At 49.6% G+C, this 25,548-nt stretch overlaps 2 protein-coding genes across 2 annotated transcripts in view; one reads left to right on the top strand and one right to left on the bottom strand.

Annotated features, from left to right (window-relative positions):
• LOC134983694 (zinc finger protein 260-like) overlaps nucleotides 1-24,911 on the bottom strand; it is a 36,578-nt gene extending 11,667 nt beyond the window's left edge. The window contains exons 1-5 of the mRNA XM_063949350.1: nucleotides 24,875-24,911; nucleotides 9,773-9,956; nucleotides 7,991-8,069; nucleotides 7,774-7,871; nucleotides 7,265-7,616 (exon numbers count right to left, since the gene is read on the bottom strand). Of these exons, the coding sequence (XP_063805420.1) occupies nucleotides 7,265-7,616; nucleotides 7,774-7,871; nucleotides 7,991-8,024 (484 nt within the window). The 5' untranslated portion in view covers nucleotides 8,025-8,069; nucleotides 9,773-9,956; nucleotides 24,875-24,911. The remainder of the gene's footprint in view (nucleotides 1-7,264; nucleotides 7,617-7,773; nucleotides 7,872-7,990; nucleotides 8,070-9,772; nucleotides 9,957-24,874) is intronic.
• Nucleotides 24,912-25,168: 257 nt separating this feature from the next.
• The window catches only part of LOC134983714 (uncharacterized), a 59,869-nt gene continuing 59,489 nt past the window's right edge, over nucleotides 25,169-25,548 (top strand). The window contains exon 1 of the mRNA XM_063949366.1: nucleotides 25,169-25,547. The gene's annotated coding sequence lies outside the window, so the exon portion shown is untranslated. The remainder of the gene's footprint in view (nucleotide 25,548) is intronic.

The following is a 25,548-nucleotide window of genomic DNA, read 5'->3' as shown; positions in this document are numbered from 1 at the left end:
AATCACACCGTATAACTCGTGATATTATACCCAGTTTACAGTATGAAAACAACTGAGCCTCTCAACAGATGGCTCAACAATAACCCTTTAGTTAACAATAACTATGTACAAGTATTGCAGACAATCCGCACTTGGGATGGGCGCCCAGCATCCACTACGGACTACGAGAAATAGATTTACCGGTGAGTAAAATCTTATTTTCTCTGATGTCCTAGTGGATGCTGGGAACTCCGAAAGGACCATGGAGATTATACCAAAGCTCCCAAACGGGCGGGAGAGTGCGGATGACTCTGCAGCACCGAATGAGAGAACTCAAGGTCCTCCTCAGCCAGGGTATCAAATTTGTAGAATTTCGCAAACGTGTTTGCCCCTGACCAAGTAGCAGCTCGGCAAAGTTGTAAAGCCGAGACCCCTCGGGCAGCGCCCAAGATGAGCCCACCTTCCTTGTGGAATGGGCTTTCACTGATTTAGGATGCGGCAGTCCAGCCGCAGAATGCGCCTGCTGAATCGTGTTACAGATCCAGCGAGCGATAGTCTGCTTAGAAGCAGGAGCACCCAGTTTGTTGGGTGCATACAGGATAAATAGCGAGTCAGTTTTCCTGACTCTAGCCGTCCTGGAAACATAAATTTTCAAGGCCCTGACTACGTCCAGTAACTTGGACTCCTCCAAGTCCCTAGTAGCCGCAGGCACCACAATAGGTTGGTTCAAGTGAAAAACTGATACCACCTTAGGGAGAAACTGGGGACGAGTCCTCAATTCTGCCCTATCCATATGGAAAATCAGATAAGGGCTTTTACATGACAAAGCCGCCAATTCTGACACACGCCTGGCCGAAGCCAAGGCCAATAACATGACCACTTTCCACGTGAGATATTTTAGATCTACGGTTTTAAGTGGCTCAAACCAATGTGATTTTAAGAAACTCAACACCACGTTGAGATCCCAAGGTGCCACTGGAGGCACAAATGGGGGCTGAATATGCAGCACTCCTTTCACAAACGTCTGAACTTCAGGCAGTGAAGCTAGTTCTTTCTGGAAGAAAATCGACAGAGCCGAGATCTGTACCTTAATGGAGCCTAATTTCAGGCCCATAGTCACTCCTGCTTGTAGGAAGTGCAGAAATCGACCTAGTTGAAATTCCTCTGTTGGGGCCTTTTTGGCCTCACACCAAGCAACATATTTCCGCGGTGATAATGTTTTGCAGTTACATCTTTCCTGGCTTTAATCAGCGTAGGAATGACTTCCTCCGGAATGCCCTTTTCCTTTAGGATCTGGCGTTCAACCGCCATGCCGTCAAACGCAGCCGCGGTAAGTCTTGGAACAGACAGGACCCCTGCTGCAGCAGGTCCTGTTTGAGTGGCAGAGGCCATGGGTCCTCTGATATAATTTCTTGAAGTTCTGGGTACCAAGCCCTTCTTGGTCAATCCGGAACCACGAGTATTTCTTACTCCTTTCCTTCTTATTATTCTCCGTACCATTGGTATGAGAGGCAGAAGGGGGAACACATAAACCGACTGGTACACCCACGGTGTCACTCGAGCGTCCATAAGTCCCCACTCTCCCGGGTGGAGGTCGTGCCTGCTGAGGAAGTCTGCTTCCCAGTTATCCACTCCCGGACTGAACACTGCTGACAGTGCTAACACGTGATTTTTCGCCCATAGGAGAATCCTTGTGGCTTTTGCCATCGCCATCCTGCTTCTTGTGCCGCCCTGTTGGTTTACATGGGCGACTGCCGTGATGTTGTCTGATTGGATCAGTACCGGCTGGTTTTGAAGCAGAGGTCTTGCCTGACTTAGGGCCTTGTAAATGGCCCTCAGTTCCAGAATATTTATGTGTAGGGAAGTCTCCTGACTTGACCAAAGTCCCTGGAAGTTTCTTCCCTGTGTGACTGCCCCCGAGCCTCAAAGGCTGGCATCCATGGTCACCAGGACCTAGTCCTGTATGCCGAACCTGCGGCCCTCTTGAAGATGGGCACTCTGCAGCCACCACAGTAGAGATACCCCGGTCCTTGGAGACAGGGTTATCAGCCGATGCATCTGAAGATGCTATCCGGACCACTTGTCCAACAGGTCCCACTGAAAAGTTCTTGCATGGAACCTGCCGAATGGGATTGCTTCGTAGGAAGCTACCATTTTTCCCAGGACTCGCGTGCAATGATGCACCGATACCTGTTTTGACTTCAGGAGGTCTCTGACTAGAGATGACAGCTCCTTGGCTTTCTCCTCCGGGAGAAACACGTTTTTCTGGTCTGTGTCCAGAACCATCCCCAGGAACAGTAGACGTGTCGTAGGAACCAGCTGTGACTTTGGACTGTTTAGAATCCAACCGTGCTGTTGTAGCACTTTCCGAGATAGTGCTACCCCGACTAACAACTGCTCCTTGGACCTCGCCTTTATAAGGAGATTGTCATCATTTCGGCCATTACCTTGGTAAACACCCTCGGTGCCATGTACAGTCCAAACGGCAGTGTCTGGACTTGGTAATGGCAATCCTGTACCACAAATCTGAGGTACTCCTGGTGAGGATGGTAAATGGGGACATGTAGGTAAGCATCCTTGATGTCCAGGGATACCATGTAATCCCCCTCGTCCAGGCTTGCAATAACCGCCCTGAGCGATTCCATCTTGAACTTGAATTTTTTTATGTATGTGTTCAAGGATTTTAAATATAAAATGGGTCACACCGAACCATGCGGTTCCGTTACCCCAAGGTGTGTGCAATAGTAACCCCGTCCTTGTTGAAGTAGGGGCACCTTGAGTATTACCTGCTGAGAATACAGCTTGTTAATTGCCTCTAGCACAGCCTCCCTGCCTGAGGGAGTTGTCGGCAAGGCAGATTTGAGGAAACGGCGGGGGGGAGACATCTCGAATTCCAGCTTGTACCCCTGAAATACTACTTAAATGAAACAGGGATCCACCTGTGAGCGAGCCCACGGATCGCTGAAATTTTTTTCAGGCGGCCCCCCACCGTACCTGGCTACACCTGTGGAGCCCCCGCGTCATGCTGTGGACTCACAGGAAGCAGAGAAGAATTTTGATTCTGGGAACTGGCTGACTGGTGCAGCTTTTTCCCTCTTCCCTTGTCTCTGTGCAGAAAGGAAGCGCCTTTGACCCGCATGCTTTTCTGAAGCCGAAAGGACTGTACCTGATAATACAGTGCTTTCTTAGTCTGTGAGGAAACCTGAGGTAACAATATTTCTTCCCAGCTGTTGCTGTGGATACGAGGTCCCAGAGACCATCCCCAAATAATTCCTCACCCTTATAAGGCAGAATCTCTATGCGCCTTTTAAAGTCAGCATCACCTGTCCAGTGACAGGTCTCTAATACCCTCCTGACAGAATGGACATTACATTAATTTTGGATGCCAGCCGGCAAAATATCCCTCTGTGCATCCCTCATATATAAGACAACGTCTTTAATATGTTCTCATGTTAGCAAACTAGTATGTTTGACAGGGTCACCGACCATGCTGCAGCAGCACGATCTGCAGGTCTCAGTCTAGTACCTGAGTGTGTAAAATACAGACTTCAGGATAGCCTCCTGCTTTTTATCAACAGGTACCTTCAAAGTGGCCGTTCCTAAGACGGCAGTGCCACCTTTTTTGACAACCGTGTGAGCGCCTTATCCACCCTAGGGGATATTTCCCAGCGTAACTTATCCTCTGGCGGGAAAGGGTACGCCATCAGTAACTTTTTAGAAATTACCAGTTTCTTATCGGGGGAACCCACGCTTTTCACACACTTCACTCCTTCATCTGATGGGGGAACAAAACACTGGCTGCTTTTTCTCCCCAAACATAAAACCCATTTTTAGAGGTACTTGGGTTAATGTCAGAAATGTGTAACACATTTTTTATTGCCGGGATCAAGTCACGGATGTTCCTAGTGGATTGTGTATATGTCTCAACCTTGTCGACACTGGAGTCAGACTCCGTGTCGACATCTGTGTCTGCCATCTGAGGGAGCGGGCGTTTTTGAGCCCCTGATGGCCTTTGAGACGCCTGGGCAGGCGCGGGCTGAGAAGCCGGCTGTCCCACAGCTGTTACGTCATCCACCCTTTTATGTAAGGAGTTGACACTGTCGGTTAATACCTTCCACCTATCCATCCACTCTGGTGTCGGCCCCACAGGGGGCGACATCACATTTATCGGCATCTGTTCCGTCACCATATAAGCCTCCTCATCAAACATGTTGACACAGCCGTACCGACACACCGCACACACACAGGGAATGCTCTGACTGAGGACAGGACCCCATAAAGCCCTTTGGGGAGACAGAGAGAGAGTATGCCAGCACACACCAGAGCGCTATATAATGTGGGGATTAACACTATAACTGAGTGAATTTTCCCCAATAGCTGCTTGTATATACAATATTGCGCCTAAATTTAGTGCCCCCCCCCCCCCTCTCTTTTTAACCCTTTGAGCCTGAAAACTACAGGGGAGAGCCTGGGGAGCTTTCTTCCAGCTGCACTGTGAAGAGAAAATGGCGCCAGTGTGCTGAGGGAGATAGCTCTGCCCCTTTTTCGCTGACTTTTCTCCCGCTTTTTTATGGATTCTGGCAGGGGTATTTATCACATATATAGCCTGTGGGGCTATATATTGTGATTGTTTTGCCAGCCAAGGTGTTTTTATTGCTTCTCAGGGCGCCCCCCCCCCCCAGCTCCCTGCACCCTCAGTGACCGGAGTGTGAAGTGTGTATGAGGAGCAATGGCGCACAGCTGCAGTGCTGTGCGCTACCTTGGTGAAGACAGATGTCTTCTGCCGCCGATTTTCCGGACCTCTTCTTGCTTCTGGCTCTGTAAGGGGGCCGGCGGCGCGGCTCCGGGACCGAACACCAAGGACGGGCCTGCAGTCGATCCCTCTGGAGCTAATGGTGTCCAGTAGCCTAAGAAGCCCAATCCGGCTGCAAGCAGGCAGGTTCGCTTCTTCTCCCCTTAGTCCCTCGCTGCAGTGAGCCTGTTGCCAGCAGGTCTCACTGAAAATAAAAAACCTAATTCTATACTTTATTTTTAGAAGCTCAGGAGAGCCCCTAGTGTGCATCCAACCTCGGCCGGGCACAAAATCTAACTGAGGCTTGGAGGAGGGTCATAGTGGGAGGAGCCAGTGCACACCAGGTGACCTAAAGCTTTCTTTAGTTGTGCCCAGTCTCCTGCAGAGCCGCTATTCCCCATGGTCCTTTTGGAGTCCCCAGCATCCTCTAGGATGGAAGAGAAATATTAATACTATAAAAATAAAATAAGAAAACTTATGGCTTCTAAAAAAACAGCAGCCCTCTGACCATGGTCCGGCTCCTGCCGCACCAAACAAAAAACTGATTTGCCTGAGCCAGGAGGCGGGGAATATATGGACAGGCCCATTGCATGCTGGGAGGCCGAAAGCTTTGACCGTTTGTTGCAAATCCGCTGTCACATCATCATATCCCAATGTTATCCTGTGGATAACCTGTGGACCCTGCCAGAGAAAGATATATATATATATATATCTATATATCTAAGAAGATAGAATTTGATCGGTGTTGTTACACTGTTTTGTTGGCAGGTTACTTGATACTTTTCTCCTCATTGGTTACTATTGGTCACGTGGACGAGGTTTTCTCCGCATCCCCGGACGTAGCGTGTGTTAGATGACGTCACTTTGATGCGCTGGAGTGCGCGACGGATGGCGACATGGACAGTTCCACCGGGTATATTAGGAGAGTGGTTGTATGTCTCTTGTGTTCTGCTCCCTGATGAAAATGCAGCGAATAGAGCATTGAAAAGTTGGTACACTAAACCTGCCTGGTCTATTTATTCTGAGTGCCGCCTTGAATGGATTCTACATTACGTTGCACCAACTGATGCAGCCTAGTTTGGAGGGCACCAGCTATTAATTCTTTAATATGTTCTTTAGGTTTCTTTTTCAGGTGGAACCATGGGTCCTGCACGTGATGCAACTGGCAAAAGGGAGCAACTGGTTTTGGCCGAGACCGGCATTTGTTTGTTGGTGATCCCTTGTAGACAGTGAGTAGTATCCATCTACAGTGGAAGAAGCATGGACACCAAGAATCTCAGCGGGGGAATATTGGGCGAAGTAGATCATGACAAATCGGGACCACAGGCATTTAGGACCCCTAGCAACCACCAATTGTTCCAAATGCATCAGGAACTGCACCAACAGTACAATGCCGGACCCAGCCAAGCAGTCCCACAGTCCCAGATCTGGTGAATTGGAGGGCCACGTGAGATGTGGTGGCACGTCAGACTGGTGCTCTTAAAACCAAGCCAAGCCTTTCGGCCACTGTTCCGCCGCTGAGCGCAAACCTAAAGGTTAACACTAATGCTATAGCTGTTTTTATGGTAATTATTTTGGGCATTAGAGTAGGACCTGCAGTATAGTGGGGTCCCTTGTCGGGAGCTGCAGGCTTAAATGCACTGAGCAATACATGAACTAAAACTCCACTGTTTATTATTGTTAGTTAAAATAGTAATGCAAGACACATTTATGTATGTAGTAAGGCTACTGCGAGACCTTAGATTGAGCAATATTGGATCTGACCATTACATTCCCTAAAATCATAACCTCAGAACTGCACAGAGCAGAAACTATTATTCACAAGTAATTAGGAATGTGTTCATCATGAACAAGTCCACAATTACCGTCTGAAGGTTACACAATTATTTCAAGTCTACACAATTGATATTTGAGGATAAAGCCTTTAACAGAAAACACCCCTGAAGAAGTCACTATTGGCAAAACGCGTTGGATGACAACTTGGATTTAGAGTGAATTGGAGTGGATAAGAACAAGCTCGCCCATGCAAGGGTGACAACAAGTGCAAAATGCTTGTCTTATGATTATACAGATATGTACTTGTGATAAGATTTTACTCTGTTTTACTTGAAGTTCTAGATTCAAATTTCATTTTATACAAATTGCATTTGGTGATCTCAGGTCTACTGTATAGCAGGAAATATTTTATACCAGCATCATCTAACAAAATGCATATAAATTAGGCAATCCACAAAAAACAATACTAATTATATTATATACATACATACACATTTATATATAATCACTAATAATAAACTTCTGCTTGCTACTTTTAATAACATTATAGTGTTGTGTGTAATAACTCTCCATGTGATATTTGTCATGGATAGCCTTGTTTTATAAACACCCAACTGAGAATAGGGCTGATGGTGGAGGAGGGTGTAGGATAAGAGATTGCTGTAGTGACTGAGCAAGGAGAATATGTGACTTCTGTAATAAGTGTTTATTACTCACCTGTGCTGATATCTGTAGGGATCTCATCCTCCTTACACTGCTGATCACCCGTCACATACGTCTCTTCTTCTCCCTCTATATCTTCTGCCTTTATATCAGTCACATACGTCTCTTCTTCTCCCTCTATATCTTCTGCCTTTATATCAGTCACATACGTCTCTTCTTCTCTCTCTATATCTTCTGCCTTTATATCAGTCACATACGTCTCTTCTTCTCCCTCTATATCTTCTGCCTTCATATCAGTCACATACGTCTCTTCTTCTCCCTCTATATCTTCTGCCTTTATATCAGTCACATACGTCTCTTCCTCTCCCTTTATATTTTCTGTTTTAATATCAGACAGACGTTGTACCTAAAAAACAAAAAAACCACTATAATGACATTTGCATACAGTCAGATTAAACTGAGGTGAAACAGTATAATATCAGTGTATAAGACACATAGCTCCTCTACAGATCATATAGTGACAGTCACTTTGGTATATTGGGGAGACCCTAAATCCCACCTACCTGAACCTCCTGTGGGATCCTGTGATTCTCCTCTGTACAATCCTGGGAATACAGAGGACGGGGACATCTCTCTGGGGTATCTCTGTTACTGGGCCCATCTGTAGGAGACACACAGTGACTGAGTACAGTGTATATATGTGATTATCAGATGATGTGTGTATATAGGGGGCCCCCATACCTGCTCTCCCCTGTACAATACATGACAGTCTCCTCTTACCCAGTGATGTGAGGGGCCAGTGATTCTCCATCATCACGTCCTTGTACAGACCCCTGTATTCCTCTATATACTCCCCCTCCTGCATGGAGACATAGACAGTGACATCCTAACACCTTATAGGAACCTGACACACACAGTGATACAGTCATCACCCAGACACATCCCCTGGTGTACTGTATAATGTCCCATTCCCAGCAGTCACCTCTCCAGTCATCACCCAGACACATCCCCTGGTGTTACTGTATAATGTCCCATTCCCAGCAGTCACCTCTCCAGTCATCACCCAGACACATCCCCTGGTGTTACTGTATAATGTCCCATTCCCAGCAGTCACCTCTCCAGTCATCACCCAGACACAACCCCTGGTGTTACTGTATAATGTCCCATTCCCAGCAGTCACCTCTCCAGTCATCACCCAGACACATCCCCTGGTGTTACTGTATAATGTCCCATTTCCAGAAGTCACCTCTACAGTCATCACCAAGACACATCCCCTGGTGTTACTGTATAATGTCCCATTTCCACCAGTCACCTCTCCTGTCATCACCCAGACACATCCCCTGGTGTTACTGTATAATGTCCCATTCCAGGCAGTCACCTCTCCAGTCCTCACCCAGACACATCCCCTGGTGTACTGTATAATGTCCCATTCCCAGCAGTCACCTCTCCAGTCATCACCCAGACACATCCCCTGGTGTTACTGTATAATGCCCCATTCCCAGCAGTCACCTCTCCAGTCATCACCCAAACACATCCCCCAGTGTTACTGTATAATGCCCTATTCCCAGCAGTCACCACTCCAGTCATCACCCAGACACATCCCCTGTTGTTACTGTATAATTTCCCATTCCCAGCAGTTACCTCTCCAGTCATCACCCAGACACGTCCCACGGAGTTACTGTATAATGTCCCATTTCCAGAAGTCACCTCTCAAGTCATCACCCAAACACATCCACTGGTGTTACTGTATAATGTCCCATTCCCAGTCACCTCTCCAATCATCACCCAGACATGTCCCCCGGTGTTACTGTATAATGTCTCATTTCCGGCAGTCACCTCTCCAGTCATCACCCAGACACATTCCCTGGTGTTTCTGTATAATGCCCTATTACCAGCAGTCACCTCTCCAATCATCACCCATACACATCCCCTGGTGTTACTGTATAATGTCCCATTCCCAACACTCACCTCTCCAGTCATCACCCAGACACATCCCCCAGTGTTACTGTACAATGTTCCATTCCCAGCAGTCACCTCTCCAGTCATGGCCTAGACATGTCCCCTGGTGTTACACTATAATGCACCATTACCAGCAGTCACCTCTCCAGTCATCACCAAGACACATACATTGGTATTACTGTATAATGTCCCAATCCCAGCAGTCACCTCTCCAGTCATCACCCAGACACATCCCCTGTTGTTACTGTATAATGTCCCATTCCCAGCAGTCACCTCTCCAGTCTTCACCCAGACACATTCCCTGGTGTTACTGTATAATGCCCCATTCCCGGCAGTCACCTCTCCAGTCATCACCCAGACACGTCCCACAGTGTTACTGTATAATGCCTCATTCCCGGCAGTCACCTCTCCAGTCATCACCCAGACACATCCCCCGGTGTTACTGTATAATGTCCCATTCCCAGCAGTCACCTCTCCAGTCATCACCCAGACACATCCCCCGGTGTTACTGTATAATGTCCCATTCCCAGCAGTCACCTCTGCAGTCATCACCCAGACACGTCCCCTGGTGTTACTGTACAATGTTCCATTCCCAGCAGTCACCTGTCCAGTCAGCAGTGGAATGATCTTGTTGGTGAGTTCCTGGATCTTCTGGTCACTGTGTCTCTCATGTATCAGTGAGTGAGGTGGAGGCACCGTGATGGGGCTCTGGGACCTGCTCAGTCCTCCTGACACTTGCGCATGGCTGCTAGGTGTCTCACGCTCACCAGATGTCTTCTTCACACCTCTGTGAAATGGGGGAGACATAAATATCACTGTAAATATCCCCTCACCTCCACAGTCATGTCCCTGTACTATTACTATAGATAATAGGATTTTGGTACTTACCAAATAAATCCTTTTCTTTGAATCCACAGGGGGCACTGGAGTACTCTTGGGATATGGACGGTGCGATAGCAGGGATAGGCACATTTAAAAATGTAAATGTGTAACCCTCCTTCCCCCTCTATACTCCCAAGATGCCTTAGTGTTTTTTTTGCTGAGCCAAATAGGAGCGACAAAGAGGATGAACAACGGAGAATTACATATAACATTATAACATAACGGACAATTAGAAAGTTGACATGACAATAGATAACAATCACCTTAACATTTGAACAAGTCGGTGAATATGTGTTACCATAAGAACTATTGAACTTACCACCAGCCAGGTGAAACTGCTCTGGGTGGGTGTCCAGTGCCCGTTGTGGATGCAAAGAAAAGGATTTATCTGGTATCAAAATCCTGTTTTCTTTCTAATCCACTAGGGGTCACTGGAGTACTCTTGGGACGTACCAAAGTTTCCCCCTTGGGCGGAAGAGCTGTCTGATGTGAAAGAAGATACTACCTGTGGTAGAAAAGCAGGATTTGTCCAAAGTTCCGCTCTGTCAGTATGAAATACCAGATACAGTGGCTTGCATGACAAGGCACCCAATTGTGCAACACGCCTTGCCGATGCTAAGGCTAAGAGAAATACTGTTTTCCAAGTTATAAACGTAACATCCACGTGTTGCAAGGGTTCAAAACTTGACTGCAAAAACATGCAAAACTACATTCAAGACCCATGGAGCTGTAGGTGGAATGAATGGAGGTTGAACTCTAAGGACACCTTGCCGGAAATTGTGAACTGTTGGCAAAAGAGCGAAACGCCTTTGAAAGAAAACTGACAAGGCAGAGACCTGCACCATCACTGTTGTTAAACGTAGTCCTCCATCTAACCCCGTCTGTAAAAAGAGCAAAAGATGAGATAACTTGAAAGAATATGTTGGAAACATCCTAGCTTCACACCAACCTATATAAGCTCGCCAAATCCTGTGATAATGAGCTGCTGAAACTGGCTTCCTAGCACGTAACATGGTTGGTATAACCAACTGTGGAATGCCCTTTCATCTTGAGAGTGGTCTCAACAGCCACCCCGTAAAACGCAGCAGAGCTAAATCGGGGTAAAAGAACGATCCCTGCTGTAGTAGGTCTGGACGTAGCGGAATCAGCCAGGGATCATCTGCAAGTAGACCATGGAGATCCAAGAACCACACTCTCCGAGGCCAACGAGTCGCCACTAGTATGACGGTCTTGGACTCTCGTTTGATCCACTTTAGCAACCGAGGAAGCAGGAGAAACGGAAATAGATACACAAGGCTGTATGGCCACGCTATGGTGAGAGCATCCACTGCCACTGTCTTTGGATCTCTTGTTCTGGACACATAACTGTCTGATGATTATGGCGAGAAGCCATTAGATCCACCTTTGGGTAACTCCACCATTGGACTAACATCTGGAACACTTCTGGATGTAAGGACCATTCTCCTGGAGGAAAATCCTGCCGACTGAGATAATCTGCTTCCCAGTTGTGCACTCCTGGATTGAAGACCGCCAACAATATCACGTGGTGATGTTCGGCCCAATTGAAGATTCGAGCAACCTCTCGCATGGCCTTGTGACTTTGAGACCATCCCCTTTTTGTTGATGTATGCGACTTCTGTCGCGTTGTCTGACTGAACCTGAACAGTCTGAAACAGGAGCAAGTGAACTGCCTGACGCAGAGCGTTGTAAATTGCCCTGAGTTCCAGGACATTGATTGACAGTAATCTTTCTCGGTCTGAACATAGACACTGAAACTGACAATGTTGGACCACTGCTCCCCAACCTTTGAGACTTGCTTCCATCATCAGAATTATCCAATTCCAGACTCCGAACCTTTTTCCTGAACTGAGATTTTGTATGTGGAGCCACAAGAGTAGTGATACATAACGGACAATTAGAAAGTTGACACAACAATAGATAACAATCACCTTCACATTTGAACAGGTCGGTGAAAATGTGTTACCATAAGAACTACTGAACTTACCACCAGCCAGGTGAAACTGCTCTGGGTGGGTGTCCAGTGCCCCTGTGGGTGCAACGAAAAGGATTTATCTGGTAAGTATCAAAATCCTGTTTTCTTTCTGATCCACTAGGGGTCACTGGAGTACTCTTGGGACCTATCAAACTTGTAAAAGCACACAAACGTGTGCACTGATGGCCATGTAATTGCACGGCAAGGTTGCGTCGTAGAAGCTCTAAGGCCTGCTGCCCATGACGTTCCCATCGACTAGCTTGAAAGTGTACCTGACGAATGGTCAGGTTAATCTATCTGGCCAAGGTCTGTTTGGAAGCTGGCCAACCTATATTGACTGCATCATAGAGAACAAACAAAGTATCCGTTATACGTACAGTTGATGTTCGGGCTACATAAACGCGGAGTGCACGTACCACATCCAATGTAGCTGGAGTACCTGAATCTTCTGGAAAACAGGAACTACGATTGGTTGATTGATATGAAAGAAGATACTACCTGTGATGATCCTTGCATGGCCTGCACCCGTATCATCAGACGGTAGTCACCCCTAAGCCATGCAGGCCCGTAACCCAAGACAGGTGTGTTCTTAAACGTAGCCCAGTGACTAAAGGACCTATGTGTACAGGAAGTACAGGGCTGACACAACCCCCTGTGACATCACAAATGACTCCAAGGGGTTAACAGTGACTCATTTCATGATCCTCTTATGGTCCACCCCCTTATCAGCATAATTACCTGGCTTTGTTCTACCAGGGATTGTTTCCAGACTCCCAGGCACCAGCCCAGCAGGGAGCCAAGCTGCTCAAGGGACGTTTTACATTCCCAGGATTGAAAAGCCAGCCAATCCCTGTACAGATCTGAGGGATAAAAGGAAGAGTAAGGCAGAAGCTCTGGGTTCTTCAGATTGGATCTGTTCCTGGTCACTGTCCTTGCGAGGCAGGACCAGAGTGGGGGAGGCTGAGGTCCCTCCAGACCCAGCCAGGCTTATTGACTCCAGCCAGACCAACAGCATAACCAAGCAGCAGAGACACATCCAGGGCTTGCCGCTCTCACAAGCAGGCCAAGCGGCCGGGATACATCACCAGCAGGCCGAGCAGCCAGAACTCACAACCAGCTCACCAGTGGCCTTTTTGCAGACAGCAGGACCCTCCCAGCACGCTGTGCCCAGCTCACATATTGCCTGAGGTGATTATTTAACTGCTTAGGGGGGAAGAGTTCCTTGTGTGGTTTTTCATAGTAGTTTAGTCTGTGTTTGTTATGTAGTGGAGCTACCCGTATAGTGTGTTACAAAGTTGGTTATGGTTTTCATATGCAATGTTAAATATGAAATAAAGGTGCAGTTTGTACCTTGCTATTGTGTCCTTACTGTGTGATTCCCGACCCATACCGGGCACTGGGGTAACCGCACAAAGCTGTAAAGGGCAGCCTTTCTGAAGGCTGCTCCCATAATAAGTGCACATAAACCCAGTGTCCTCACATTACCTGTTTTAGAAAAGCGTGATTTGTCCAAAGTTCTGCTCTGTCAGTATGAAATACCAGATACAGTGGCTTGCATGACAAGGCACCCAATTGTGCAACACGCCTTGCCGAAGCTAAGGCTAAGAGAAATACTGTTTTCCAATTTATACTACAGCAGGGGTCGTTCCTTTACCCCGATTTAGCGCGACTGCGTTTTACGGGGTGGCTGTTGAGACCACTTTCAAGACGAGAGGGCATTCCACAGTTGGTTATACCAACCATGTTACGTGTTAGGAAGCCAGTTTCAGCAGCTCATTATCACAGGATTACTGTCAATCAGTGTCCTGGAACTCAGGGCAATTTACAACACTCTGCGTCAGGCAGTTCACTTGCTCCTGTTTCAGACTGTTCAGGTTCAGTTGGACAACGCAGCAGAAGTCGCATACATCAACAAAAAGGGGATGGACTCAAAGTCACATGGCCATGCGAGAGGTTGCTTGAATCCTCAATTGGGCCGAACATCACCACATGATATTGTCCTGGAGACAAGCGAACCATCTGATGAATTTGTAGATGAGAGTCGGATCACTATGCGAGAAGATCCAGTTGAAAAGGACCTGAGTGAAATCTTCCGAACTGGAGTGTTTTGAAAGGTGCCCCCATCTGTCTTACCAGTCGAATGCACAAATGCACCGAGACTGTCCGTGGTTTGAGCACTAGCAGTACTAGATGACGAATAGCATGTACTTTCTGTTGTGACAGGTAAATGCATTGATCCACCATAATCAGAATCATTCCTAACACTGAATTCTTTGACAATCCAACTGTACTGAACTAGTACACTGTACAACAGTAAGGCATGTTAAAGAATTTGTTGAGGCGAAGCCTTGATGAGAAGGTCATTTAAGTACGGAACGATTATCACTCCCAGGGATCTGAGATGAACTATCATCACAGACATCACCTTTGTGAATACCCGAGGCGCTTGTCGTACTGCAAACTTAAGTACGCCTGATGCGGATGCGGTGGCCAAATTGGAATGTGTAAGTACGCATCCTTGAGATCCCGCAAAATCATGAATTGCTGTGGTTCTAAACCTGCAATCACTGACCGTAGGGATTCCATCTTGAATGTGTAGTAAGTGACGTACCGATTGAACCCCTTTAGGTTCCATATCGGTTTGACTGAGGCATCCGGCTTTGGTACTACAAAAAGATTGGAATAAAACCCTTGACCTTGTTGGTGTACTGGAACCTGAACCAAAACTGCTGAATGTACGAGAGACTGAACAGCGGTCTGCAGACCTGCCCACTTGTCTGCTGACACAGGCAGACCTGTCTTGAAAAACCGCATCGGTGGTAGACAATCAAACTCATTGAAACCTCTTAAAACAAAACTGCGGATCCACCCATCTGTGATGTCTGAAACTACGCGAAGGGAAACTTCTGAAGGTGTGCTCCCACAACTGAAGAGCCGAGATGGGCTGGAAGCCCGTCATGCCACTGGCTTGAGTCCTGACGATGGTTAGTGGTTTGTTGAAAATCACGTCCCTCTGCATGGCGGCCTGTCAAGAACGCAACCACAGCAGCTGTTGGGCTGCAAGCCGAGAACAAACTTGTCCAACGTCCAACGAAGCCGTACCTAAATACTCAACCAATTCACAAATGTGATCGGTAAGAAACATAAGCTGGTCTGAGGAAAAACCCTGTTGTAGGCCTAACCTGAGCTGTTACACCCATGCAACTACAGCCTTGTTAACCCAAACTCCAACTTAAACAGGTATAAGCATCACCCCTGTTGCTGTATACATGGACTTTAGCATGGCCTCCAGCTTACTCTCCGAGGGGTCTTTAAGCGTAGCTGCACCTGGGACTGGAATAGTTAATTTTAGTGAAAGTTTAGAAACTGAAGACTCCACCGATGGCGATTTAGTTGTCATAGCTTGTGGGAAAAGATATTTAGACAGAAATCATGTTGTCCCAGAAAAGTGTTTAACTGGATTTAGCCATGCTTCTATTAAATGCCTATTAAGAGATATGAATAAGAAAAACACGCAGTCGCCCATAGTCTGCTAGCAATAAAACCTCATATGTTTCAGTGCAACCTAGCAGCTGGCGTACCGCTCTAATGAGATCATCATAGCTCGGGCTATTAGTGACCTCACTATCTGACTCCTGACCCAATGTTGAGATATCAGATTTGGCATTGAATCGCCAGAATGTAATTATGAGACAAACGATGACCATTCTTAGAAATTGAACTATACATGGATTTTGTAAGCCAGCAAAGTTCTAGAAACATCCTGAGCCCACACTGGCTGCTCACACGGTATTAACCATGAATAAGACTTAGCCGCCTCACAGTCTTTTTGTACAGCGGACAACTCTGACTGCAAATCAGGCATTCTCACAGTTATCACAGACAAGCTGCTGTTTCTCATATTGTCATGCAGACAGACAGACAATAATACAGTGAGACAACGTCCGCACAACTCAGTGAAAATAACTGTAGTGTCTATAATACCACGTGCACCGCACTGTGTCATAGAGGAAATCTATGATGGTCACTGTGTCACCTACTAAATACCCCTGCCCCCTCCAGTGGCCGTGTGTTGTAGGACTGACATATTGCTGTAGGAAGAAGCAGGAAGTAGGTGTGTCACCTGTGTGTGAAAAGGGCGTCCCAGCGTGTGCATCTGACTATAACCTATGTACTCCCAAAAGCACTAATAACCTAGGCTTAATAGCCTGTTATGTACCTTATAGCCCTGGCCACCATCCCTTATATTTAGGGGAACCGCTGAACTACGGACCTCCATGATCTCCCCCACCGCATAAAGCAGTGAGTTGCGGCTAGCTTCTTCCACCTACACACCCCTGCAATATATACTAAGCGCCGGCTCTGAGTGACGGCGCCCAGCAGCAGCTACCCACCGTGGTCTATGCACTGCTGGAAACTGGAGAGCAGGGAGATGTGTGATGTGACGGGCGCCCAGCAGCGGCAGTGTGATCTGTCCGCTGCTGTGAGCAGTGCTGCCGGGAGCCGCTTCCCAGTTGTCTAGAGGGGCAGATTGTAGAGGTCAGCGGCAGCACTGTTTGGAGCTGCGCTGCCAAATGCCGGGATGTCTCGTAGCTCTGTCCAGCTCCTGCAGCCATGGCTGAATCAGCTAACGCTGATGAAGGTCTATGGGGGGGCTTCTCTGTCTAAGCACAAACAAGCCTTCGCTGCACAACAGCAGCACACACTCCCGGACCCACGCTTCTTAATAAGCTGGGAAGGGAGTGTGACTGATAAAAGAAAAAATCTTTTGAAAAATTAAAAGTAAACCCTGGAATAACTCCATGATGTGACCTTCCCTGGTGAAGGCACATAAAACACTGAGGCATCTTGGGAGTATGGAGGGGGGAGGTGGGTTACTCATTAAAATAGTTAAATGTGCCTATCCCTGCTATCGCACCACCCATATCCCAAGAGTACTCCAGTGCCCACTAGTGGATGAGAAAGAAATAAGTGATGTCACTGTGACAATCCCAGATCCCCTCACCTCCCCAGTCATGTCCCTGTATTACTATAGATATAAGTGATGTCACTGTGACGCTCCCAGATCCTCTCACCTCCTACTCACGTCCCTGTATTATTACTATAGCTATAAGTGACGTTACTGTGACACCCCTAGATACCCTTACCTCCCCAGTCATGTCCCTGTATTATTACTATAGATATAAGTAATGTAAATGTGACGCTCCCCCATCCCCCTCACTCCCCCTAGTCATGTCCCTGTATTATTTCTAGAGATATAAGTGATATCACTGTGACATTCCCACATCCCTTCACCTCCCCAGTCATGTCCCTGTATTATTACTGTAGATATAAGTAAAATAACTGTCATGCCAACATCCCCTCACCAGTCATGTCCCTGTATTATTACTTTAGATATATACGTGATTTCACTGTGACACTCCCAGATCCCCTCACATCTCCAGTCATGTCTGTATTATTACTATAGATAAAAGTGATGCCACTGTGACACTCCCAGATCCCCTCACCTTCCCAGTCATGTCCCTGTATTATTACTTTAGATATATACGTGATTTCACTGTGACACTCCCAGATCCCCTCACATCTCCAGTCATGTCTCTGTATTATTACTATAGATAAAAGTGATGTCACTGTGACTACACCACTACTCCCAATGTATAATAATAATAATAATAATAATAATAACACCAGGACACCACAAGCTGCTGTCCATGTATAATAATAACCATACACAAAAACCTGCAACCCCTGTATTATACTAATAACAACAGAACACCCCAATCTGCTCTCCCTTTATAGTAATAATAAAATGACACCACAGGCTGCCCCCTCTACAAAAAAATAATAATAGGACACAACAAGCTGTTCCCAATGTATTATTATAATAATAATAATAATAATAATAATAATAATAATAATAATAACAGGACACCACAGGCTGCTTCCCCTGAATAATAATAATGACAGGACGCCACAGTCTGCTCCCCCTGTATATTAATAATAAGCGGACACCACTAGCTACTCCTTCTTTATAATATTAATATTAAGACAACAAAGGCTGCTCTTCCTGTATAATAATAATAACAACAACAACAGGACACCACAGGCTTCTCAACCTGTATTATAATAATAATAATAATAATAATAATAATAATAATAACTGGATTCCACAGGCTGCTCCTTCTGTATAATTAAAGGACACCACAGGCTGCTCCAACTGTATAATAATAATAATAACAACAGTACACCATAGGCTGCTCCCCCTGTACAATAATAATAACAGGACACCACAGGCCACTCCCCTGTATAATAATAATAACAGGACACCACAGGCTGCTCCCCCTGTATAATAATAATAGGATACCACAGGCTGCTCACCTGTATAATAATAATAATAACAACGGGACACCACAGGCTGATCCTCCTGTATAATAACAACAACAGGACACCACAGGCTGATCCTCCTGTATAATAATAATAACAACAGGACACCAGAGGCTGCTCCTCCTGTAGAGTACAATGCCACAGGCTGCTCTTCCTGTCTATTATGACAACACAGGATGCTACCCCTGTATATTATTGCAACACAGGCCACTTCCCTTGTATATTATGACAGCACAGGTTGCTCCTCCTGTAAACTACGACAACACAGGCCGCTCCCCCTGTACAGCACAATGCCACAGGACACAACACCTGTAATGTCCCGTGTATTGAATTACTGTAACGGCGGGGCCTGCGCCACCTGTATTACGGTAAGGGCGGGGTATGTGCCACCTGTATTATGGTAACGGCGGGGTCTTGCGCCACTTGTATTACGGAAAACGTCGGGGTCTTGCGCCCCCTGTATTACTGTAACGGCGGGGTCTGCGCCACCTGTATTATGGTAACGGCGGGTTTCGCACCACCTGCATTACGGTAACGGCGGGTCTGAGCCACCTGTATTACGGTAACGGTAGTGTGTGCACCACCTGTATTACGGTAACGGCGGTGTCTGCGCCACCTGTATCACGGTAACGGTGGGATCTGCACAATCTGTATTAAGGTAACGGCGGGGTCTGCGCCATCTGTATTATGGTAACGGCGGGGTCTGCGCCACCTGTATTACGGTAACGGCGGGCTCTGCGCCCCCTGTATTACGGTAACGGCAGGGTCTGTGCCTCCTGTATTACGATAACGGCAGGGTCTGTGCCTCCTGTATTACGGCAACGGAGGGGTCTGCGCCACCTGTATTACTGTAACGGCGGGGTCTGCGCAACCTGTATCACGGTAACGGTGGGGTCTGCACCCCCTGTATTACGGTAACGGCGGGTCCTGCGCCACCTGTATTATGGTAACGGCGCGGTCTACGCCACCTGTAATACGGTATTGGTGGGGTCTGCGCCACCTGTAATACGGTAACGGCGGGGTCTGCGCCCCCTGTATTACGTAACGGAGGGACTGCTCCCCCTGTATTACTGTAACGGCGGGGTCGGCGCCACCTGTATTACGGTAATGGCGGGGTCGGCGCCACCTGTATTACGGTAACGGTGGGGTCTGCGCCACCTGTATTACGGTAACGGCAGGCTCTGCGCCCCCTGTATTACGGTAACGGCGGGGTCTGCGCCACCTGTATTACGGTAACGGTGGGATCTGCACCATCTGTAATACGGTAACGGCGGGGTCTGCGCCCCCTGTATTATGGTAGCGGCAGGGTCTGCGCCACCTGTATTACGGTAACGGCGGGATCTGTGCCATCTGTATTACGGTAACGGCGGGGTCTGCGCCACCTGTATTACGGTAACGGTGGGATCTGCACAATCTGTATTACGGTAACGGCGGGGTCTGCGCCCCCTGTATTACGGTAACGGCAGGGTCTGCGCCACCTGTATTACGGTAACGGCGGGATCTGTGCCATCTGTATTACGGTAACGGCGGGGTCTGCGCCACCTATATTACGGTAACGGTGGGATCTGCACCATCTGTATTACGGTAACGGCGGGGTCTGCGCCACCTGTATTACGGTAATGGAGGGGACTGCGCCCCCTGTATTACGGTAATGGAGGGGACTGCGCCCCCTGTATTACGGTAACGGCAGGGTCTGCGCCACCTGTATTACGGTAACGGTGGGATCTGCACAATCTGTATTACGGTAACGGCGGGGTCTGCGCCCCCTGTATTACGGTAACGGCAGGGTCTGCGCCACCTGTATTACGGTAACGGCGGGATCTGTGCCATCTGTATTACGGTAACGGCGGGGTCTGCGCCACCTGTATTACGGTAACGGTGGGATCTGCACCATCTGTATTACGGTAACGGCGGGGTCTGCTTCCTCTGTATTACGGTAACGGCGGGGTCTGCTTCACCTGTATTACGGTAACGGCGGGGTCTGCGCCACGTGTATTACGGTAATGCCGGGATCTGCATCAGCTGTATTACGGTAACGGTGGGGTCTGCGCCACCTGTATTACGGTACCGGCAGGCTCTGCACCCCCTGCATTACGGTAACGGCGGGGTCTGCGCCACCTGTATTACGGTAACGGTGGGATCTGCACCATCTGTAATACGGTAACGGCGGGGTCTGCGCCACCTGTATTACGGTAACGGCGGGGTCTGCGCCACCTGTATTACGGTAACGGTGGGATCTGCACAATCTGTATTACGGTAACGGCGGGGTCTGCGCCCCCTGTATTACGGTAACGGCAGGGTCTGCGCCACCTGTATTACGGTAACGGCGGGATCTGTGCCATCTGTATTACGGTAACGGCGGGGTCTGCGCCACCTATATTACGGTAACGGTGGGATCTGCACCATCTGTATTACGGTAACGGCGGGGTCTGCGCCACCTGTATTACGGTAATGGAGGGGACTGCGCCCCCTGTATTACGGTAATGGAGGGGACTGCGCCCCCTGTATTACGGTAACGGCAGGGTCTGCGCCACCTGTATTACGGTAACGGTGGGATCTGCACAATCTGTATTACGGTAACGGCGGGGTCTGCGCCCCCTGTATTACGGTAACGGCAGGGTCTGCGCCACCTGTATTACGGTAACGGCGGGATCTGTGCCATCTGTATTACGGTAACGGCGGGGTCTGCGCCACCTGTATTACGGTAACGGTGGGATCTGCACCATCTGTATTACGGTAACGGCGGGGTCTGCTTCCTCTGTATTACGGTAACGGCGGGGTCTGCTTCACCTGTATTACGGTAACGGCGGGGTCTGCGCCACGTGTATTACGGTAATGCCGGGATCTGCATCAGCTGTATTACGGTAACGGTGGGGTCTGCGCCACCTGTATTACGGTACCGGCAGGCTCTGCACCCCCTGCATTACGGTAACGGCGGGGTCTGCGCCACCTGTATTACGGTAACGGTGGGATCTGCACCATCTGTAATACGGTAACGGCGGGGTCTGCGCCACCTGTATTACGGTAACGGCGGGGTCGGCGCCACCTGTATTACGGTAACGGTGGGGTCTGCGCCACCTGTATTACGGTAACGGCAGGCTCTGCGCCCCCTGTATTACGGTAACGGCGGGGTCTGCGCCACCTGTATTACGGTAACGGTGGGATCTGCACCATCTGTAATACGGTAACGGCGGGGTCTGCGCCCCCTGTATTACGGTAATGGCAGGGTCTGCGCCACCTGTATTACGGTAACGGTGGGATCTGTGCCATCTGTATTACGGTAACGGCGGGGTCTGCGCCACCTGTATTACGGTAACGGTGGGATTTGCACCATCTGTATTACGGTAACGGTGGGATCTGCACCATCTGTAATACGGTAATGGCGGGGTCTGCGCCCCCTGTATTACGGTAACGGCAGGGTCTGCGCCACCTGTATTACGGTAACGGTGGGATCTGTGCCATCTGTATTACGGTAACGGCGGGGTCTGCGCCACCTGTATTACGGTAACGGTGGGATCTGCACCATCTGTATTACGGTAACGGTGGGGCCTGCGCCCCCTGTTTACGGTAACGGCAGGGTCTGCGCCACCTGTATTACGGTAACGGCGGGATCTGCGCCACCTGTATTACGGTAACGGTGGGGTCTGCGCCACCTGTATTACGGTACCGGCAGGCTCTGCACCCCCTGTATTACAGTAACGACGGGGTCTGCGCCACCTGTATTACGGTAACGGTGGGATCTGCACCATCTGTAATACGGTATTGGCGGGGTCTGCGCCCCCTGTATTACGGTAACGGTGGGATCTGCACCATCTGTAATACGGTAACGGCGGGGTCGGCGCCACCTGTATTACGGTAACGGCGGGGTCTGCGCCCCCTGTATTACGGTAACGGTGGGATCTGCACCATCTGTAATACGGTAACGGCGGGGTCGGCGCCACCTGTATTACGGTAACGGCGGGGTCGGTGCCACCTGTGTTACGGTAACGGTGGGGTCTGCGCCACCTGTATTACGGTAACGGCAGGCTCTGCGCCCCCTGTATTACGGTAACGGCAGGGTCTGCGCCACCTGTATTACGGTAACGGTGGGATCTGTGCCATCTGTATTACGGTAACGGCGGGGTCTGCGCCACCTGTATTACGGTAACGGTGGGATCTGCACCATCTGTATCACGGTAACGGTGGGGTCTGCGCCACCTGTATCACGGTAACGGTGGGGTCTGCACCCCCTGTATTACGGTAACGGCGGGTCCTGCGCCACCTGTATTATGGTAACGGCCCGGTCTACGCCACCTGTAATACGGTATCGGCGGGGTCTGCGCCACCTGTAATACGGTAACGGCGGGGTCTGCGCCCCCTGTATTACGGTAATGGAGGGGACAGCGCCCCCTGTATTACGGTAACGGCAGGATCTGTGCCTCCTGTATTACGGTAACGGCGGGGTCTGCACCACCTATATTACGGTAACGGCGGGTTCTGCGCCACCTGTATTACGGCAACGGCGGGTCCTGCGCCACCTGTAATACGGTAACGGCGGGGTCTGCGCCCCCTGTATTACGGTAACGGAGGGACTGCTCCCCCTGTATTACTGTAACGGCGGGGTCGGCGCCACCTGTATTACGGTAACGGCGGGGTCGGCGCCACCTGTATTACGGTAACGGTGGGGTCGGCGCCACCTGTATTACGGTAACGGTGGGGTCAGCGCCCCCTGTATTACGGTAACGGCGGGGTCTGCGCCACCTGTATTACTGTAACGGTGGGATCTGCACCATCTGTAATACGGTGATGGCGGGGTCTGCGCCCCCTGTATTACGGTAACGGCAGGGTCTGCGCCACCTGTATTACGGTAACGGCGGGATCTGTGCCATCTGTATTACGGTAACGGCGGGGTCGGCGCCACCTGTATTACGGTAACGGCGGGGTCGGCGCCACCTGTATTACGGTAACGGTGGGGTCGGCGCCACCTGTATTACGGTAACGGTGGGGTCAGCGCCCCCTGTATTACGGTAACGGCGGGGTCTGCGCCACCTGTATTACTGTAACGGTGGGATCTGCACCATCTGTAATACGGTGATGGCGGGGTCTGCGCCCCCTGTATTACGGTAACGGCAGGGTCTGCGCCACCTGTATTACGGTAACGGCGGGATCTGTGCCATCTGTATTACGGTAACGGCGGGGTCTGCGCCACCTGTATTACGGTAACGGTGGGATCTGCACAATCTGTATTACGGTAACGGCGGGGTCTGCGCCACCTGTATTATGGTAACGGCGGGGTCTGCGCCACCTGTATTACGGTAACAGTGGGATCTGCACAATCTGTATTACGGTAACGGCGGGGTCTGCGCCACCTGTATTATGGTAACGGCGGGGTCTGCGCCACCTGTATTACGGTAACGGCGGGCTCTGCGCCCCCTGTATTACGGTAACGGCAGGGTCTGTGCCTCCTGTATTATGATAACGGCAGGGTCTGTGCCTCCTGTATTACGGTAACGGAGGGGTCTGCGCCACCTGTATTATGGTAACGGTGGGATCTGCACCATCTGTATTACGGTAACGGCGGGGTCTGCGCCACCTGTATTACGGTAATGGAGGGGACTGCGCCCCCTGTATTACGGTAATGGCAGGGTCTGTGCCTCCTGTATTACGGTAACGGCGGGGTCTGCGCCACCTGTATTACGGTAACGGTGGGATCTGCACCATCTGTATTACGGTAACGGCGGGGTCTGCGCCACCTTTATTACGGTAATGCCGGGATCTGCACCAGCTGTATTACGGTAACGGTGGGGTCTGCGCCACCTGTATTACGGTACCGGCAGGCTCTGCGCCCCCTGTATTACGGTAACGGCGGGGTCTTCGCCACCTGTATTTAGGTTAACGGTGGGATCTGCACCATCTGTAATACGGTAACGGCGGGGTCGGCGCCACCTGTATTACAGTAACGGCGGGGTCGGCGCCACCTGTATTACGGTAACGGCAGGCTCTGCGCCCACTGTATTACGGTAACGGCAGGGGCTGTGCCACCTGTATTACGGTAACGGCGGGGTATGCGCCTCCTGTATTACGGTAACGGTGGGATCTGCACCATCTGTAATACGGTAACGGCGGGGTCGGCGCCACCTGTATTACAGTAACGGCGGGGTCTGCGCCACCTGTATTACGGTAACGGCGGGGTCTGCGCCACCTGTATTACGGTAACGGCAGGGGCTGTACCACCTGTATTACGGTAACGGCGGGGTATGCGCCTCCTGTATCACGGTAACGGTGGGATCTGCACCATCTGTATTACAGTAATAGGACACTAGAGTGTCAGCCACCTGTACAGGGATAATGCAGCACCAGAGGCTGCTCCAGCTGCACTATAACAAGGCACCAGAGGCTGCTCCCCCTGTAGTACAGAACCTGACACCAGAGCTGCTCAGCCTATAGAATAATAATAATATCATTACCTGCTGCCAGACACAGCAATGGCTGCTCTCTGCTCCTGCTGCCTTGTGGGAATGATAGAAGGAAGGCGGAGCTCAGACCAGGGGAAAATGGCCGCCGCTCCTGACGTCACTACACGTCCAGGGAACCTATTGCTGATGCCGGACTGGTCTACAAGAAAATGGCCGCCGGCTCCTGCACTGAGGACATGTATGGTAATTGTCATTACAGAGGGCGGGGCTATGGCCACGGTGTAGGAGGGTAAGCAGGTCGCGTCATTATCATTCCCTACTTCCGGCCTGTGCGTTCCACCTTACTTCCGGTCACTGCATTCCATTCCACACACAGAAAGCCCTCAGGGTAGATGCTAGAATCAAGTCAGCTAAGGGACCTTTTCCATTTGGGGGAGGAGTTACGACACAAGGGGGAGGAGCTACGCCAGCGGGATAGTTCCTCTACTGTCCACGCCACCAACTATTACCTTTAGTAATTAGGTGGTGAGCGAAGCGGAGCGGAGCGAGCCACCGTGCCCGAAGCGTGGCGAGCGAAGCGAGCCCGCGAGGGTACTTTTCGGGTACCCTGTTCGCCCGTAGCTCCTCCCCCTGGCGACGTAGCTCCTCCCCTCGATACGTCACAAGGTCCCTTCAGCCCCTCCGATATAGAACCAACCGAAGCCTCAGTGTCCGTAGAGATCAGG

This window comes from Pseudophryne corroboree, assembly GCF_028390025.1.
Source record: "Pseudophryne corroboree isolate aPseCor3 chromosome 3 unlocalized genomic scaffold, aPseCor3.hap2 SUPER_3_unloc_21, whole genome shotgun sequence".
NCBI classification, from domain to species: domain Eukaryota; kingdom Metazoa; phylum Chordata; class Amphibia; order Anura; family Myobatrachidae; genus Pseudophryne; species Pseudophryne corroboree.
Note: the sequence above shows the minus strand (reverse complement) of the source record. Positions and strands in the feature narration are given on the sequence as shown.